The sequence below is a fragment of the Mus caroli genome, unplaced genomic scaffold (assembly GCF_978045245.1).
Source record: "Mus caroli unplaced genomic scaffold, Mus_caroli_1 scaffold_18, whole genome shotgun sequence".
Lineage (NCBI taxonomy): Eukaryota > Metazoa > Chordata > Mammalia > Rodentia > Muridae > Mus > Mus caroli.
In genome coordinates, this window is record NW_028227273.1 from 90,464,545 (window position 1) to 90,482,658 (window position 18,114).

Consider the following 18,114-nt stretch of genomic DNA (forward strand, 5'->3'; position numbering starts at 1 on the left):
TGAATTTTTGACTCATCTCTAGCACTTACCAGCAAGGGAAAGTGACCGGATGCCTTTGTGAAACTTCAATAAAGAATTTAAATGAAGCCGGGCGTGGTGGCGCACGCCTTTAATCCCAGCACTCGGGAGGCAGAGGCAGGCGGATTTCTGAGTTCGAGGCCAGCCTGGTCTACAAAGTGAGTGCCAGGACAGCCAGGGCTACACAGAGAAACCCTGTCTCGAAAAAAACCAAAAAAAAAAAAAAAAAAAAAAAAAAAAGAATTTAAATGAGAACTGAATGAAGTGGCCCGGGACATAGCTTTGTAAATGGGACACAATGTAACAGACAAAGATCAGTAAAGATAGCACGATGAAGTCCCTAGTTAGATCCAGGTATGACTTCTTAGAAATCTAACATGCTGTTTATGATCATTGGAATACTGTGGTTGATATCCCTGCTTTTAAAAGTTCATGTGACTACATCCTGGGTCACCTGAACATCTTTCTTGAGATTGACATACAGTGTGTGCAGTTTTGGCAATCTTAGTGCCAAATGATTTGACTTCAGTTGTTTCCCAAGCTAATAAAAAAGCAGAAACAGACACACTCGATATGTTCTCCCTTGTGATAGACAGATTTTTAGCAGATTTGTTTGAAACCAGAAAACTTACGAGAGAATCCTACTATATGTGATACACTACAGCATGAATGAGTTGAACTAGAAAGAAACGAATCCAGACAACAGAAAGAGTAGTGATTTTTATGGCACTTTATTATAAAATAATAAAGCCATGTGTGTTTGTTTGGTGGGTTTGCATATTTTTATTGTGTGATTTTAGTAGTCATATGAAAACTGTAGATCTAAGTCTACACCTAATTTCAAATTTCCATACATTTAAATAACACAAAATGAACATGTTAATTAACTTAAAATAATTTCAGTTGATACAGTATTTGAGAAGCGTGGCTACTGAACTTGGAACTTGAAACGTGAAGAACTCGGGGTATCTTCTCTAGATGCATTGCTGGTGACCCTGGGTAGGTTGAATGACTGTACTTGCTGGTATTTCTTCCCTGCTGTATAGGGATAATAACATTTCCAAAGGAACACAAAGGTAAAAAACAAACAAACAAACAAACAAAACAAAACCTACCAACCATCCAAACAAACAAACAAAGCCCTATTGTCTGAATAGACACCTTCTAGGTATAGTGTTTTATGGAGAATATTATCTCTGAATCAAATATCAAATCAAAGTTTTTTTTGACACTTTGGGAAATTGCCACCACATTCTCACTTTCTAAAAGAGATCCATTAGTTAGCCCATCATCTCTGCTGATCTAGCAACGACTAAAGTGGATATGCGGACTTTTTACTTCTCCACGAGGCCCAGAGTGGTCTGGTTTTCCATTAGTTTTTTTTTTTTTTTTTTTAAACTACCAGAACTATAAACGATGTGTGATTCACTTATAACCAAGTGAAATCAGACCGAAAAAAGTAAAAATCCTCCCACTTAAGAAAAATATTTTAAGAGTTTTCATTTCTTTCTTGTGTTCTCAGATATCACAGGAAGATAGAACCTATTTGTCTTCTCTTGGTACTTGGATTTTTAACCCTCAAATATCCTTTCTCCATTGGATTCCCTGCCTGATGAGTAAGCCTTCCGTTTCCACTTTGAAGTGTGGGAAAGCTGCTGAACCGCCCCAAGTCTCACTTTCACCACTATGTCATAATAAAATCTACCCGAATCTGTATGGTAACAATTAGTGAGCGAATAATTCCAAACCACTCAGTTGTGAGACCTGGCACACATTTCTTTAGTTGAGCTTTTTAAAAGAGCAACCCCTTTATGGTTCACTCTGAGAGCAGTGAAGAGACCACAATGCTTGCAGCATGAATGAGCTTTTAGAAAAAGCTTCAAAGGCTAAAAGAGTGGTCCTGATGCTGACCTTGCTGGCATTGCTTAAAAACAGCAGCCACCGTGCATGCACTTAGACTACAGCTGGAATCTGTGAACTTCCAGCTTTACGAAATTCGTGGCCTCGAAGGGCTTTCTTGACCCTGCTTTAATCGGAAGTTAGCAATATGTGTCCTGTTTCGCAAGACTACACCTGAGACATTTAAAAGGGAATATGAAATTGTAACAAGTGGTATCAAAAACACTTCTCGCAGTTTAAAGTGCTTAGCTCAAGAGACAAAATTACAGCATATTTAAAGACCCAGAATGGCTTTCATTCACCATTCTAAAACTAGGCAGCCCTTGGAATTCTTTCAAACAACTCCGGCCAGAAAATGGACAGGCATTGTTCAATGACAAGAAAAGAGAAATTATCTAGAGACACAGTTTAGTTGGCTACGGTTAGCTTTTTGCTTTTCCTTGAGTCAGTTGGTCTCTTGCTATTGGTTAAAGCTGGGGTGCTGTTAACGGGCTGGCATTCAGCCATTTGCTCAAAAGTCTAAGTCTTAAACTCGGTTTTCAGCAGGCTTACCTTAAATAAGTCTATAGTTCTCTGTGGAACTAAGTTCTGAAAGAAGCAATGGACGCGAAGAAATGAAAAGTATCTAGCCTACGGGGGTGGGGCGTAACCAGTCACAAACAGCAAGCAACCAATCACCATCTTTCCTGCTACTAATCAAAAGTCAAGCCTTTGGAATGTCAAAGGCCTCGGAGCCTCCCAGAGGTTACAAAGACCACGCCTCCTAGCCTCCGCCCCCTCTCCTCTCCCAACCTGCACCGCTTCCGGCCTGACGCGTCCTGAGCTCCCAGTACATACAGACTTCCTGTCAGTCTTCGTCATTTCCGGCAAGTTTCTCCATCCAACCAGGTAGCCTCAGAGGCGGGCAGCCTTCTCCAAGGCCCCGCCCCCTGCGCGCCGTGCACCTTTCCAGCCGCGGCGCTTGGCTGTGTATGTCGGTCTCACATGGCTGCCTCGGGGAAGCTCGGCACTTTCCGCCTTCCCCCGTTGCCCACCATTCGGGAGATCATTAAGTTGTTCGGACTGCGAGCGGTGAAACAGCTTTCCCAGAATTTCCTCCTGGACTTGAGGCTGACAGGTGGCTGAGTCGTCAGTTTGCCCGGGTCTCCGCGGCGGGCGCGGGCGGGTGATGGAGCGGGTTGGGCCGGGCGGCTGTCAGTCAAGCGCTGCTCCTCAGGTCCTCGCGGGCTAGGGCGGCGACTGGTGGACCTCTTTGCGGGCGGGAGATGTTTCCCGCGCGCTTTATGATGAGCCAACCTGCCTCTCGTTAGCCCGGCTCAGTAAAGCACGTCTGTAGTCTCAGCACTCGAGGAGCAGAGGCAGGAGGATTGCCGCCAGTTAGAAACAGAGGGACTCTTATTTCAAAAACGAAACCAAGAGAGTAAATAGGATAAACGTTGACTTAAGTCTAGGGATCCCTCTAGGGACTGTAAAGTCATACTAACCAAACGGCGCCTACAGCTACCTTGTGCCAATGCTGGGACCACCGTCCCAACAACAGCCCTGAGTTTGCAGTTAATAAGTTGACATTCTCCGGCTTCTTTAAAAATCACTTTTATGCGATTAAACTTATATAGGGTGAAGGTCACCAGTTTGACACCCATGTTTTGATGAGTTTTCACAGGTGTTTGTTGGTTTACTTACCACCCACGTCATAGCAATGCTCTCCTCTTGAGAATAAGATTCATCTGTTGTAAATAAAGGTGCTAGCTGACTGTTGGAGTACTTAGCACGTTAACCCCCTCCTTGAGTTAAAAGGGTAAGTGTGTCATACACACACACCCTCCCCAAAATCAATTTTGATTACACGGACCACAAAGCATAAGTTACTTTATTTCTTGGTTTTGGAGCCTTTATTTTACCCGTAGAATTTGGGTAAAACAGTTAACTCCACTTAAGTTTTCTCATCTTTTATTTGATAGAAAGGCCTACAAGGACCTTAGGATACCTACTTCTAGATTCTTTGGTTCTAGCATCCGCTCCCAGTCATTCGCACATGATAAATATAAAACACCATTCTCTGCTGAAATGCAGTCTCCTATGTCTAAGGCTGGCCTCAAACTCACTACATGGCAGGTGTTATAGAGTGTCTGGCCCTCCTGCCTTCTCCCAAGAGCCGAAATGAAAAGCATATGCCGCCATGCTCAGTTACTGATTGCTGACTGTGTAACTCAGGGCTTCACACATGCTAGGCAAGCACTCTTACCAGTTAATTGAATTACATCACCAGCCATTCAGTTTGTTATCTATGTTCTCTTGTGTTTCCCTGGAGTAAGTTCCAGATTCTTAGGTTCTCTATTCAGTCTTTGTGTGTGTGTGTGGGGGGGGGGGGGGGGGAACCAGAGTGAAAGCAAATAAAGGTGCTTGTCCTAGAGAACTCAGGTGGAGCAGTGGGGGGGGGGGGGACCAGAGTGAAAGCAAATAAAGGTGCTTGTCCTAGAGAACTCAGGTGGAGCAGTGTGTGTGGGGGGGGGGGGGAGGGGGGGACCAGAGTGAAAGCAAATAAAGGTGCTTGTCCTAGAGAACTCAGGTGGAGCAGTGTGGGGGGGAGGGGGGGGACCAGAGTGAAAGCAAATAAAGGTGCTTGTTCTAGAGAACTCAGGTGGAGCAGTGTGTGGGGGGAGAGGGGGGGGACCAGAGTGAAAGCAAATAAAGGTGCTTGTCCTAGAGAACTCAGGTGGAGCAGTGGGGGGGGGGAGGGGGGGGACCAGAGTGAAAGCAAATAAAGGTGCTTGTCCTAGAGAACTCAGGTGGAGCAGTGTGTGGGGGGGGGAGGGGGGGACCAGAGTGAAAGCAAATAAAGGTGCTTGTCCTAGAGAACTCAGGTGGAGCAGTGTGTGTGGGGGGGGGGAGGGGGGGACCAGAGTGAAAGCAAATAAAGGTGCTTGTCCTAGAGAACTCAGGTGGAGCAGTGTGGGGGGGGGGGGGACCAGAGTGAAAGCAAATAAAGGTGCTTGTCCTAGAGAACTCAGGTGGAGCAGGGTTGAAACCCAGACTTAGGGGTTGACACCTCGTCTTTGTCTGGTTGCACTTAAGCGTTCCTGCAAAGTTTAAGAATGAAACCACTGCCCCACCTGTTGCTGCTTTCCATTTTTAAACTGAGTTCAGAATTCCCTGGCTTAATACATGACTCTGATGCCCTCTGAGAGACCAGTTGGTAACTGGTAACCAAACAATGATTTGGTTTTAGAATCCCCACCTTGGTTCAAGGTCCTCTCCAGCCATTTGCTTTTCTTTATGACATTGTACAAATTAAACAGTAGACAAGGACAGTGTGCAGTTCAGATAAATTATATTAGAGTGGTAGCTGCAGGAATTAGGTTAGAGCATGTATGTACCAAGACGCATAGCTGTCTAGGGCTGCTGATTTCCTCACTGTAGCTGTACAATACAATACTGTTTGGAAATATGTAAGCAGCATTTTGCCTTTAAGTTTACCTAGATAGATAATAACCAACTGGGACTGTACAGTGACAAGAAGTGCTAGTATGTATTTAGTAACAAAATTTCCACCATCCCAGGAGGTGTGAGTTTTAATATCGTGCAGTTAATAAAGCAGTGCATTGTGCTTTTCCAGAGCGATGGTTTAGTTACAGTGCTGCTTTTATGTGTGTGTGATTTCTTAGGTTCTGCCAACTTAAACTGAACAATTAGTAATTCCATCTTCACATGAGCATTTGCAAAGAATTTTAAATTTCTGGTAGTAAATCCAAACTTTTTTTTCTGGAAATGATGAAGAATTCAAATTTCAGAGTCTACTGATGTGGGAACTTATCGTGGTTGCCATTCTGACCTCCAAATCACCAGAGGTGAGATGGGGACTTACTGCATCCTCCTCTTTGATCCATGCCTGTGAGGATGGCAGAGTACAGGTGCAAGGAGTCCTGCACCTGCAAGGGCTGTAATGAAGTGCTGCATGGTCAGCCAGCAGGGCTTGGGCTGGTTGGTGAGGTAGTTAAGGAAATTGTCGGGATAATCCTCTTCAGTTAAGGAACTGGTGCAGTACAGCGGTATACGATATTGATAACTAGTATGTATTGGTTTCAAGTGAGAGCTAAAAATCAAGAGTGGCCATTGAGAATTCTTAGGAAGTTTACCGTGATAATAAAAGTAACTCAAACTTCTTTTTTGGTTTCTTTTAAACTTAGACAAAATTGTAAGGAAAGCTGGCAGTCTGGCAGATGTTTATGTTTATGAAGTGGGTCCTGGGCCCGGGGGAATCACAAGATCCATCCTCAATGCCAACATTGCTGAGCTGCTGGTGGTTGAAAAGGACACTCGGTTTATTCCAGGGTTACAGGTGAGATGCATAAAACGTGTCTTTTTTTCAACAGGCATAAACCAGGTGAAGTCTTGGGCCATGATTCTAAAGTCCCCATGTTGACCAAGGACTGGGCAGGCAGTCCATCACACTGCAGCTCTCCAGGTCCTCGCTCAGGGCTTAGGGTTGTGTAGTCTACAGAAGTCCAGAAAGCTGCATTTGTGCAGGAGTCCCCAAAAGGGTTGTTGCTCACAGCTTGAGCAAAAGCGCTTGCCACGTGGATGCTAAATAAACTAACCATTTCTAAGCCATGCATATCAGGGCTCGGGTCTTTAGAAAGCAATAAGAATACATGCAACTGTCAATAGCAGTAACCAGTTGTCACGGTAATAGTGACCAATTGGCATGACTTTGGAGAACTTTACTTAGGCTCCAGAAAGCATTTCCCCACACAAAACACTAAGAAGATAAATGCTAGAGCCTCATCAAGAGGAATTAGTTGGTTGAGTTTAAGCATTTTTTTAACAAGAGAATTTTTTTGTCTGAAGAAAGAAGTTGCACCAGGACTGTAGGAGTTTGAGTGACATTTCTGGGTGCAGTGTTAGACACATGGGCGCTGTGGATGCTTCACCTTGACAGAGAGAGAGCAATGGAGTAAGTGTCTTCACGCTGCCTGTCACTGGCTATTAGTAGAGAATAGGCTTGTTTTGATTGTTCCAGGGACAATGTAAAACAAGGACTTGGAGATTAAAAAGGGCTGGTTTAAGGGTTTGAAGGAAGGGGATGTTGAAATTTTTAAAACATTGCAAACCCTAAGATGGACTATATCAGATATCTTGTACAGAAATTCCTCATAAAACACACATGATGACTGAGTGGCCTTTGATTCCTGTATAATTCTAAAACTTTAAGAAAGCCCTGAGCTTTGGGCACATATGAGTAGCATTTTATTTTGTGACTATAACAGAAAGGTAAAACTATCCATGTCCTTCCACTTGAAAAAAAGGCAAATTGTTTTATTAAAACTAATATACATCTAAACTAGCTTCATCTAGTTTTCCTCTGTTAAATAATTGCATTATATGGAATTGTATCTAGTTGCCCGTTAGATTTCATTTCAGATTGCTGACTTAATTTTGGGGGTGATACATGACTAATATTCCTGAACACATACGATATTTAATAGTGTGAGGTGTTTTGTTTAGGAAGCACATCCCAGTTGTCAGAGGAATAAGAATATTGTTGGTTTTGGTGAGATTGTGTGATGACAAAGAGAAGCTGATGGAGGCTGTGTCATTCTCCTTGTTTGTTCTTTCAGTTCAGTGGATACAGACTCTCTCACCCTTCAAAGGGGCTTTTTAATCTCCCCATCTATGATACCCATCTTTCCCATTAATCAGAGAGTGAATAAAATCTATATTAATCTCCATATTTATATAGTCTCCTCTGTTCATTAAACTAAAGCTGTCTGAAGACCAGCTATTAAAAGAGCAACCACCACCCTTGTCTTGTCACCCAGCACCATCCCTGGAGTCCCTGCCTCCTGACCCTCTGCCTTGTTAGATCTGTGCTCTTTTTGGTGCCTGTCCTGTCCCTGTGCAATGTAAGTAACACATGAATAAAGATCTGGGTCTTTATTTCTCAGTATCTCTACTACAAAGCAGGCATTCAGCAGTGTCTCATGTGGGAGATAAAATGCTCATTGACTGTTGTGTATGTATCTTAGCATGCTGACTAAATGTGTCCTTTGATAGTAAAAGTAAATAGTAACATTATCAGGAAGTTTTTTACTGCTTTTTGTCTAAATATCAAAGCTAATCCAAGATAAATCACAGGGAATATACATTTGATTTCTTAGCAATACCACAAGCAGCAAAAGGAATTCTTAGTGTCTTCCTTGCAGGAAAGGAACTTGTCTTAAGAAGAAATGACGGGTACTAAATGATCAAACAGGCTGCTTTTTCCTGTAAAGAATGTTTCAGTGTGTAAAGCTGTGCTCTGTTAGATGTCCTGAATTCATCATGAAATTGACTAAAAGCAGAAATAGGTGATCTGTTTTAAGGATTCCATTTTAGTGGTTCCTAAGCTAATAAAATTACTTTTTAAGGAAAGTGTAATAATTTATAAAGTATCTTCTGGCTGGAAGTATGTCATTTGCAGCTTAATTCAGTTGTTACAGAATAATCATGAGGCTGCTGTAGGGGAACACAGTACCTGATGATAGCGTGTAGTGTCCCTTTTATGTGTTGGGAGGGTAGGACACATGTTCAGTGTGTGAAAGCAGCACAGGTAGATTTTATGGTAAGGGACATCCATGCTCACCCCTGGATACAGGATTGACTTAGACTGTGTGACTTGTGTGTGCCTGTTGGTGGAAAATCCTATGTATTCTGTCTTGTTTTACTCATAGCATTGGTACTAGTATTTACTGAGTGCCCAACACTTGGTAAGCATTCAGTGAATCATGGGATTGTTACTACAATTTAGTGAGTGCCTGACACTTGGTAAGCATTCAGTGAATCTTTTTGGTTTTCCAGACAGGGTTTCTCTGCATTGCCCCGGCTGTCTTGGAACTCAGTCTGTAGACCAGGCTGGCCTCAAACTCAGCAATCTGCCTGCCTCTGCCTCCTGAGTGCTGGGATTAGAGGCATGCACCACCATGCCTGGCTTTATTGAATGTTTGTGAACATCACGCTATTGTCCCCATGTCTTGAGCACCTGTGGTGATTAAGAGTTGATCCTGCTAAACCCAACAGATTGGCTTCTGTTAATGTTGTACTGCACCGCTCAGCTGTGCATTGCCCTGCCAATGCTTTGTGGTCATTTCCTTTGCTTGCTTTTTTTGTGACTGAGGGAATTCTCTATGCCCTGGAGTAAAGAGATTTTATAATGGGTGTCTCAGGAAACTTGAAACCTCAATAGATTTTCTCCCATTCGTGAACTGGAAATAAGGTGAGAAATGTCTCTTCTGGCAAGGAGTCTAGATTCTTCTTCAGTTTTTGTCTCAGACATTAGTAATTATGATGATAGCTGAATTTCTGAAGCATTCACCAGTAACTTCTTTGCTTTCCAGTTTCATTGACATTGAATTGAGACGTAAAGGAGATACTCAAGTTACTGATCTTGCCACTGTTCTCACACTGACTATGTTAACTAGCATCATTGTGAGAACTTGTTCCTTGCAAGGCGTGGTTTCCCTCTCCCTTTGCCTGTCCCTGACACCTGATTAGCATTCCTGTAAGGAAGATTTTTATCCTCTTATTTAGCATTATAAATGACTATAGTAATCCTGTATGTACTTTTTAGTTAATGTATGTGTCTTTTTCTCATAATTTTTACACATGTTATGTTTATCAGCAGTTTTCTCTGTTGCTATAATATTCCACTGTGAATATCTCTGTTTTGTAAATATTAACCTTTTGATGGACTTTCTTAATATTTGCATAGCAAGCTATTTACATATTATCAGGCAACCTTTTTTGTAAATGCATGCCTTTCTTTCTCCTCACTAAAGACCTTTGTTCTGCCTATGGGCTTTTGTCCTAGGGCTCCTTCTCCAGCCCAGGAAGTGTTTCTGTCTATTTTGCTAAGGGATGCTGTTTTCTTTTCTTTCTTTTTTTTTCTTCCCTCTTCTTTTTTTTTTTTTTTTTTTTTCTTTTGCAATCAATGAGCATTGAACTTGGGGGAAAGGGAGGGGAGAAGCTTTTCCTGGGGTTATTGAAATGTTTTTCTTTTTAATGTGTTAATATGGTGAATTGTAATTTTTTTAATATTAGCCCAACTGTACTGGCTAGTTTTGTGTCAACTTGACCCAGATGGAGTTATCACAGAGAAAGGAGCTTCAGTTGAGGAAATGCCTCCATGAGATCCAACTGTAAGGCATTTTCTCAATTAGTGATCAGGGGTAAAGGCCCCTTGTGGGTGGGACCATCTCTGAGCTGGTAGTCTTGGTTCTGTAAGAGAGCAGACTGAGCAAGCCAGGGGAAGCAAGCCAGTAAAGAACATCCCTCCATGGCCTCTGCATCAGCTCCTGCTTTCTGACCTGCTTGAGTTCAAGTCTCGACTTCCTTTGGTGATGGAAGTGTAAGCCGAATAAACCCCTTTCCTCCCCAACTTGCTTCTTGGTCATGATGTTTGTGCAGGAATAGAAACCCAGACTAAGACACCCAACCATATATAAAATCTATAGTAATGCCACCTCTCCTTTCAATGATACAGGTCATTTATGCATACCTATTTATTTTTCTAATTGACTTGCTTATAGATTAGTTGACTTTATTGATCTCTAAAATACAGCTATACTTTCATTGACTTTTCTGTTTTCAGTGGTGTTGACTTGTGCTCTGGAATCTCATTTTACCCTGGGTTCATTTGTTGTTTTCTCTGTAGCTGCCGTAAGGCAGTCACTGAAGTGTTGACTTGAAGCTTTTCTGCTCTCATAGATTGATGCTATAAATTTCTTCTTTGTCAGAAAACCACAAATTTTGATGTGTCATGTTTTTTCTTTAATTCTATTAAAAGTAATTTTTATTCCCTTTTCTGTTTGTTTCATCCACTAGCAACTAGAATAATATAGCTAATGTTTATGAGGAGTTGGCCAGTGAATACTTTGCTTTACTTTAGAGATACTAGAGTTATAGAAAAATTTCAGAAGAAATTCAAAATGACCATTTAACCTCTGTTCTCCTTTTGATTGGTAGTTGACTTGTGGGCCATTTAGAAATGTGCCATTTAGTTTGCATTTTTCCATATATTTTTAAATTTTGATTTCATTGTAAAAAAAATACACTTGTGTAGTGTACAATGGCAAATTTATTCAAAATTATTTTATAGTGTATAACACAGAATTAGTATTTTGTATGTACAAATGCCTGAAAATTATTTGTGTGTGTTTACTTATTGGTGTAAGGAAGGAGAGTATGGTGTCTAATACTGCACTTAGTATAAGAAGCTCAAGGACTCATCTCAACCAATAGGTTATGTGTTTTATTTGTGGAATCGAGAGACACAAAGGAAATCATTGACTATGTTAGTATGGCATTGGGCTTTTTGGGATAGGTGTGGAGGAAAGTTCCAGGGGTTGCAAAAATCAAATGACTGCTGTGCAAATCTGAGATGTGCCCCTTACTAGCCTTCTCCCTGTTGTTGAAGCTGCTCTATTTTTGTCTTTCCCTTGCCTACCACGAGAGTCATATTTACCTTTCACCTGTTGGGCAGGAGCCAGTAGATGGATGGATGGACGGACAGTTCCTATAATATCTCCCTTCCTGTCCCTTTATAAAGTGTTAAAGTGTTCCCTTATAAAAAGTCATTTTGACAGGTGGCAGAAAAGTCTGCTTTTCATTATAATTTAATTATAGAGATAATGAAATGTTGTAATGTTTTTCTCTGTAGTGCAGTTTTGGGAAGGAAGATCGCCTTTCTATTAGTTTGGCTACTTTAAATCAACGTGTAAGTTATCCTAGTGCATCACAGGACAGAAATCCTCAAGGAAGCAAAGCATTACAGCCATGCCTTAGTCCACGTGAGTCACAGTGTAGAGATGAGTGCAGAAGCAGGTCTGTGGTAGCAGCAGTTACTAGGGGGAGAAAAGTCATCCTGTAGTAAGTGCTCGACACCTCCATGACCCCTGTTCAGTACCTCAGGTCATCGGGGAAACTGCTTCACTTCTGCAAGCTTCTTCCTAAAGGAGTGTGCTTGCCAACACACGATAGTGTGAACACTGTATAAGGAAAGTTACTTAAATCCCACAGTTCTGTGGGATATACCTGTTATTCTTATATACCTGTGATTCTTCTCATGTTTGCTTTAGATTTCTACCTAGTCCTTCTGCTAGTATTTATTCCAGCAGTATTTGGGCTCCATTCCATGACAAACTAGAATGAAGATAATTAATAATTAGCTCACAGAGTGTTGACTGCTCTGAACTCCTTACCATGCGAAGGTGGCATGAAGCACACCAAAGAGCTATCTGATATGGTTCTTTATGTTCTCAAGGAAATTTTAATTTCTGCCTTACTTCCAAGAATTGCCTGAGTTCTTTCCTCATCAAATTAAGTTGCCAAAAAGCCACCTAGGGAGATTATAGTTACAGCCCTGGAAAAACACTTTCATGGCTTTGAATTCTCAGAGGAAAGAATGCATCTGCATATGCTACCTGGCCTTAAAGACGTGGTTATCTGGTTATTAAAGGCATGGCCATTATATTGTTTCATGTACAAGAAGAAATCTTTTCTCTCTTGGGGACTTGGTATAATTACTTCTAACACGGAGTAAGAATTGTATCTGCCATTATGCACGCCGAGAGCTAACAGTTCTTCTGATAGTGTTAGTAGCAGTCATTTTTACATGTACTTCTCCTTCTTATGATTTGGCTTTTTACGTTTTTTAGCCATAGTGAAATCCTTTACTCAAAGCCATTTCACGTTCCATTTTAGAAGAGTATATTGAAAATTAACATTAAAACAATAGAACAGCTTGAGAGTAGCTGTGCAGATACTCACCTGTTAGCATGCTGGGCTGTGCTCTGAACTCCTCATGTTGTCTCCAGGTTCTAAAGTGTAACACTCGGGGCTGTTCTGGAAGTGTAATAGTGACTCACACACACACACAGTAGTAGTATCTGATGAGAACAGTTTTCCCTTATCTCTGGTTGGGTACAGGGAATCTGTATGTGCTGTTGCTGAGTATTATTTTAGATGTTTAAAAGGTCGTTTTCTATAATCATGATACCAGTTCAATTGGGTTAGCATATCCCAACCCCGTAATTGCCTTAGGCTTCACTCCAGCTTTTTCCTTCTGCCGTGGCCAGTTGAACATGGGAAGCTGAGGCTACATGGTTGTCAAGGAGGAAACTGACCTTCTACAATGTAAATTTGATTTACTTGACTGAGTGTTAAATCTGACTGAGAGTCCAAAAGAAATAGACTAGGAATACAGCTTTGTATTGGGGAGGAAGGGGAAGAAGATTGCTATTTTTGTCAGCTTTAGTGTGCAGTTGTGTGAGAATATGGAAAACATTAACATTTCAAACAGTTATCAGAACACTTCAATTAATACCAAAGAGGCAAGTTTACATTGTTTTGCTTTATTCCCAATTACTAATTACTTAATTACTTTTTATACATTGACAATGTATAATGAAAGCTCTTCGTTCTGCCTCTTTGTTTTTTGATATGTTAATTTGTTTTGTTTTAATTATGTGAAGCATAATTACAGAAAAAACTTAGCCCTTTCCATTATTGGTAAATGTTATCATTAAATTCACTGTGTATACAGATATCAAACAGCCCATAAGAACACTCTCAGTTTAAGTATCTTGAAATTACTGTGTTTTCTAAAACAGATTATCTGATTTAAAATAATTCCTGAGTATATTAATGTCAGGCATATGCAATTATTTTGACAAACCATATCAAATTAACTGATCAAAATTAAAATGTTCACCCTTTTCCTAATACAGGCATTTCAGATATGTACCTCAAATTATTATTTTTGTATAATCTTGCCTCATTTTTTACTGAGATAAATTCCTGTACCCCACAAATTTTGGGAACAAACATATACAGTAGTTTTCATCTTCATGAAAAGCTCAATACTGTCTAGTATCCACATACTCTTTTGCTTAGTAAATGCATGTTAAACACCTGCTGTGCACTGCTGTCACTGTAGACACTCTTAAGGAGGCAAGAAACAGATCTTCCCCCAAAAAACACAGTTGTCAGAGAGAAAGAAACCTACAAGTATGCGGCTGCCAGAGCATACTCAGTGCTATCAGGAACTGTGGGCAAGCCACAGTGAGCAAAGGGAGAAGCAATCGCGGTGTCACCTGGCTCCTTGGGGCTCCTTGCTGCCATAGGATAAACACAGAGGGACATCAGTCCACAAGTCGTGTGCCTTACTTCAGGGTCTCCCCTCCAGCTTTTGTGAGGCCTCTTTTAACCATCCATCAGTTTTTGAAATGGACAAAAGGAAAGTGTTAGGGGAAATATCTTTATTGACATGAGGGACAAAGAGCAGAGACAGAATTCTCCAGGAACTTGTTGGCCATCCCTACTTGGTCCTAGACTGTCCCTCAGATCTCAGCATGGAAGCAGGGTACTCTGAGCACAGAACTGAGACAATGGAGAGGGTCTCAGTTTCCACGCAGTCTGCCTCAGCAGTGCTGATGCTCACTGATGGTCAGTCCTACAATTTAAGCAAGAATAGCAAGAAGAAAGGTTTGTAGTGGATGCAGGATTTCACACCCCGTTCGACTCAATCTTGGGGCTCATTTGAACTAAGGCCAGCTTTTAGTATATGATGTTAAGGACTGAAACTAAGGAGAGTACAAAGAAAAGAGGTTTTGTTGTTTAGTTTGGTTTGGTGGAGCTAGGGTAGAACACACAGATTTTCGTATGCTGACAAGTATTCAACCTTAGAGCTAAGTCCCACATCCTTACTCTTGTCTTTTGTGCTAAGGAAGGCTGAAGGAAAAGGAAACATGATCAAAACCAGAGATAGGCTGAGAGGTAACGGCTGCGAAGATACGTAGGGTTATTCCCAGGTTGACACGCCTGTGATTCAGGGAAGTAAGGATGCTGGGGACAAGGAGGGTCCCAGCATGTCACAGGCCGCCTGGCCTGGCAAGGACTTCCTACCTAGTTTGTGTTGACTCAGAGATTACATTAAAAGTTTGGTTGCAAGCAGAATCGTTTGTGTACATTTAATGTTTACAGGCTGAGTTGAATTAGCTCATTTTCATGCACTTTACTCTGAATCCTCAGTATCTTACAGTAAGGTCTCTTAGTGTTATGATAACTCTTCTAGATAGAAGTCAAAGTTATGGGAAATCCCATGCAGGAACACAAGTCATTCTGACTGTCAGAATAAGGACTGCTTAGGAGCTGTGGCAGTATTCTCTACTACCTAACCCCTCGCTATGTTACCAGGAACACTGGCTTCATTGGCCAGTGCCGTGTCCGTTCATCAGTGCTCACACAGCATTCAACTTTCCCACCCATAAATGCTGGGCAGGGCTAGGATTTTTAGCTTTGCTGTCCTGAAGTTTATGAGCTCATTGTATTGACCTTTTTTAAACTAGATGCTCTCTGATGCAGCACCTGGAAAACTCCGAATTGTTCATGGAGATGTGCTGACATACAAGATAGAGAAAGCTTTTCCAGACAACATTAGAAGACAGTGGGAAGATGGTAAGTGCCTTTGGTTTGGGAGTAGGTGGTTGGAAAGGTCGTTATTTTGTTTTTTTGGGGTGTGTGTGTGTATACTTGGTCATTCATGTCACAGATATTTCTATCAGCTATTGCATATCTATTATAATAAGGTGCTTTTGTTCATATATTTCTATTAAAATTACCTGAACAAAATTAAATGCTATGCATTGTAATTTTTTTCTGCTTTCGTACTTTCTTCCAAAATATGATTAGTTTTTCTGATTTATATTTCTAAGACAGTCTCACACTGTAACTGAGGGTGGCCCAGAACTCCTCATGTAGCCCAGGCTGATCTTGAACTTGAGACCCCTCCTGTGTTAGCCTCACAAGTGCTGGCACTGCAGGTGTACACTACCATACCTGGTCGAGCTTTTCCTAATTCTAATATCCTTGTCTTATATCTTCAAGTTTTAGTTTATGTGCAAATAAACTTTGTTTTTATGATGCCACACAAACTATTGTTACTATTTTTCAAATGTTGTAAAGCAGGCCACCCACAGACCTTGACAGTGACTCTGACTAGCCAAGGCACTGTTTCTTCAAGGACAGACATTTACTGACTACCTGCAGTGTCCAGCTCTTAGGAAATCAGATAATATAGGACATATGGATTACTAACAGAAACTCTCAGAGTAAGTGGAAGAGGGATTTTGACAGATCTAGTCACTCCTGTGTCTCTGGCCTCCCAGGGTCAGGCTCCTTCAGAGTAGCTTGTGTTGATAGTCTCTGCCTTCAAACTGACCCTCTGGGCACAGAGCTGCAGTTCTGTCACTGGCCCAGCCATGTTAGGCTCACAGCCACTGTCTGCATCTGTCATGCAATTGGTTGTCCTATATCACTTGAAGACTCCTGTGCACAGGGTTGGAGATTATCAGAATCCACCATTCTCCTCAGTGTTTGGGAACTTTTCTCACTTTTCTTTGCCAGTGGTTTGAAGGTTTGGTGTTTGTGGTTTTTGTTTTATTTCTGTTTAACTCCTAGTTTGTTTGTTTGAGTCTGAGACTTTCTTTGGGACATCTTCCCATGCAAAGGATTACTCTATCCCTCTAGTTTTATTTCTCACCTAAATATTTCTCTTTTTTTTTATTAAATATTTTCTTTATATACATTTCAAATGCTATCCCGACAGTTCCCTATACCCTCCCCCCACCCCACCCCCTACCCACCCACTCCCACTTCTTGGCCCTGGCATTCCCCTGTACTGGGGCATATAAAGTTTGCAATACCAAGGGGCCTCTCTTCCCAGTGATGGCCGACTAGGCCATCTTCTGCTACATATGCAGCTAGAGATACGAGCTCTGGGGGTACTGGTTAGTTCATATTGCTGTTCCACCTACAGGGTTGCAGACCCCTTCAGCTCCTTGGGTGCTTTCTCTAGCTTCTCCATTGGGGGCCCTGTGTTCCATCTTACAGATGACTGTGAGCATCTACTTCTGTATTTTCCAGGCACTGGCATAGCCTCATACAAGACAGCTATACCATGGTCCCTTCAGCAAAATCTTGCTGGCATATGCCTGGGTTTGGTGGCTGATTATGGGATGGATCCCTGGATGGAGCAGTCTCTGGATAGTCCATCCTTTTGTCTTAGCTCCAAACTTTGTCTCTGTAACTCCTTTCATGGGTATTTTGTTCCCTATTCTAAGGAGGAATGAAGTATCCACCCATTTGTCTTCCCTATTCTTGATTTTCTTGTTTTGCAAATTGTATCTTGGGTGTTCTGTTTCTGGGCTAATATCCACTTATCAGTGAGTGCATATCTAATGACTTCTTTTGTGATTGGGTTACCTCACTAAGGATGATATCCTCCAGATACATCCATTTGTCCAAGAATTTCATAAATCCATTGTTTTTAATAGCTGAGCAGTATTCCATTGTGTAAATATACCACATTTTCTGTGTCTATTCTTCTGTTGATCACCTAAATATTTCAATCATTCATTCAAATCTTAGACTGAGCTTGTATCCCCATCCTGGGCATCTGATGATCTGACAACCCCATGGGTATTTTAAACTCATCATGTCTAAAGAAAAATTATTTTTTTCTTCAAAACACCTAATTTTGCCAACTTTCATAGAACTTTTTCCTCAATAAAAACAAAGCTAATTGTGTGTGGTGGGAGGTGCATTTAAAGAGAACTGAAAAATACCAAGTTGTGTCTTTTTTTATTCCTTCCTTTGATTCTCATAATAGCCAGCTAAATTTATGTTTAATTAAGATCATACTCAGAGTATACTCATGTCCTCATTGAAAATTTTCTTCTCCCCCGTTCCCACCAAACAGATCCTCCAAATGTACACATTATTGGAAATCTGCCTTTTAGTGTTTCAACTCCACTGATTATCAAGTGGCTTGAAAATATTTCTCTTAAAGATGGCCCTTTCGTTTATGGCAGAACTAAGATGACGTTAACATTTCAAAAGGAAGTAGCTGAGGTAAGTCTCTTCTTCTTCTGGACATTTCATGGTATGACCAGATTCCCAAACAAAGTACTACTTTATATTTATCACTGTATTTTCTATGGTAAGGCTTTTCCATTACAAACAGAAAAACCAACAGAAGCGATCCAGAAGTTGAGACCTGTAATGAAGATAAACAGACTACTAGATGCTCCCAGTAGAGACTGTGAATTCTATTGTCAGCCAACATACGCACATACACCCTACCTGCCTCAGTGGTGCCTGCTC

At 41.3% G+C, this 18,114-nt stretch overlaps 1 protein-coding gene and 1 long non-coding RNA gene across 4 annotated transcripts in view; one reads left to right on the forward strand and one right to left on the reverse strand.

Moving 5' to 3' along the window:
* Positions 1 to 730: 730 nt before the first annotated feature.
* Positions 731 to 2,725, reverse strand: LOC110312492 (uncharacterized). 2 transcript variants are annotated; one of them, XR_002380057.3, is made up of 3 exons: positions 2,710 to 2,725; positions 2,470 to 2,547; positions 731 to 1,056 (listed from the first exon to the last, which is right to left on the reverse strand). It is a non-coding gene; the product is annotated as an uncharacterized LOC110312492 (long non-coding RNA). The 2 variants fall into 2 exon arrangements; XR_015045940.1 differs by lacking the exon at positions 2,710 to 2,725 and having other exon boundaries at positions 2,470 to 2,694.
* An 81-nt stretch (positions 2,726 to 2,806) lies between these two features.
* The window catches only part of Tfb1m (transcription factor B1, mitochondrial), a 44,517-nt gene continuing 29,209 nt past the window's right edge, over positions 2,807 to 18,114 (forward strand). The window contains exons 1-4 of one of the 2 annotated variants that reach the window (XM_085833111.1): positions 2,807 to 3,034; positions 6,105 to 6,256; positions 15,300 to 15,408; positions 17,711 to 17,862. In XM_085833111.1, the coding sequence (XP_085689237.1) occupies positions 2,902 to 3,034; positions 6,105 to 6,256; positions 15,300 to 15,408; positions 17,711 to 17,862 (546 nt within the window). In that variant the 5' untranslated portion in view covers positions 2,807 to 2,901. The remainder of the gene's footprint in view (positions 3,035 to 6,104; positions 6,257 to 15,299; positions 15,409 to 17,710; positions 17,863 to 18,114) is intronic. The other variant, XM_021186124.3, reaches the window with a different exon arrangement.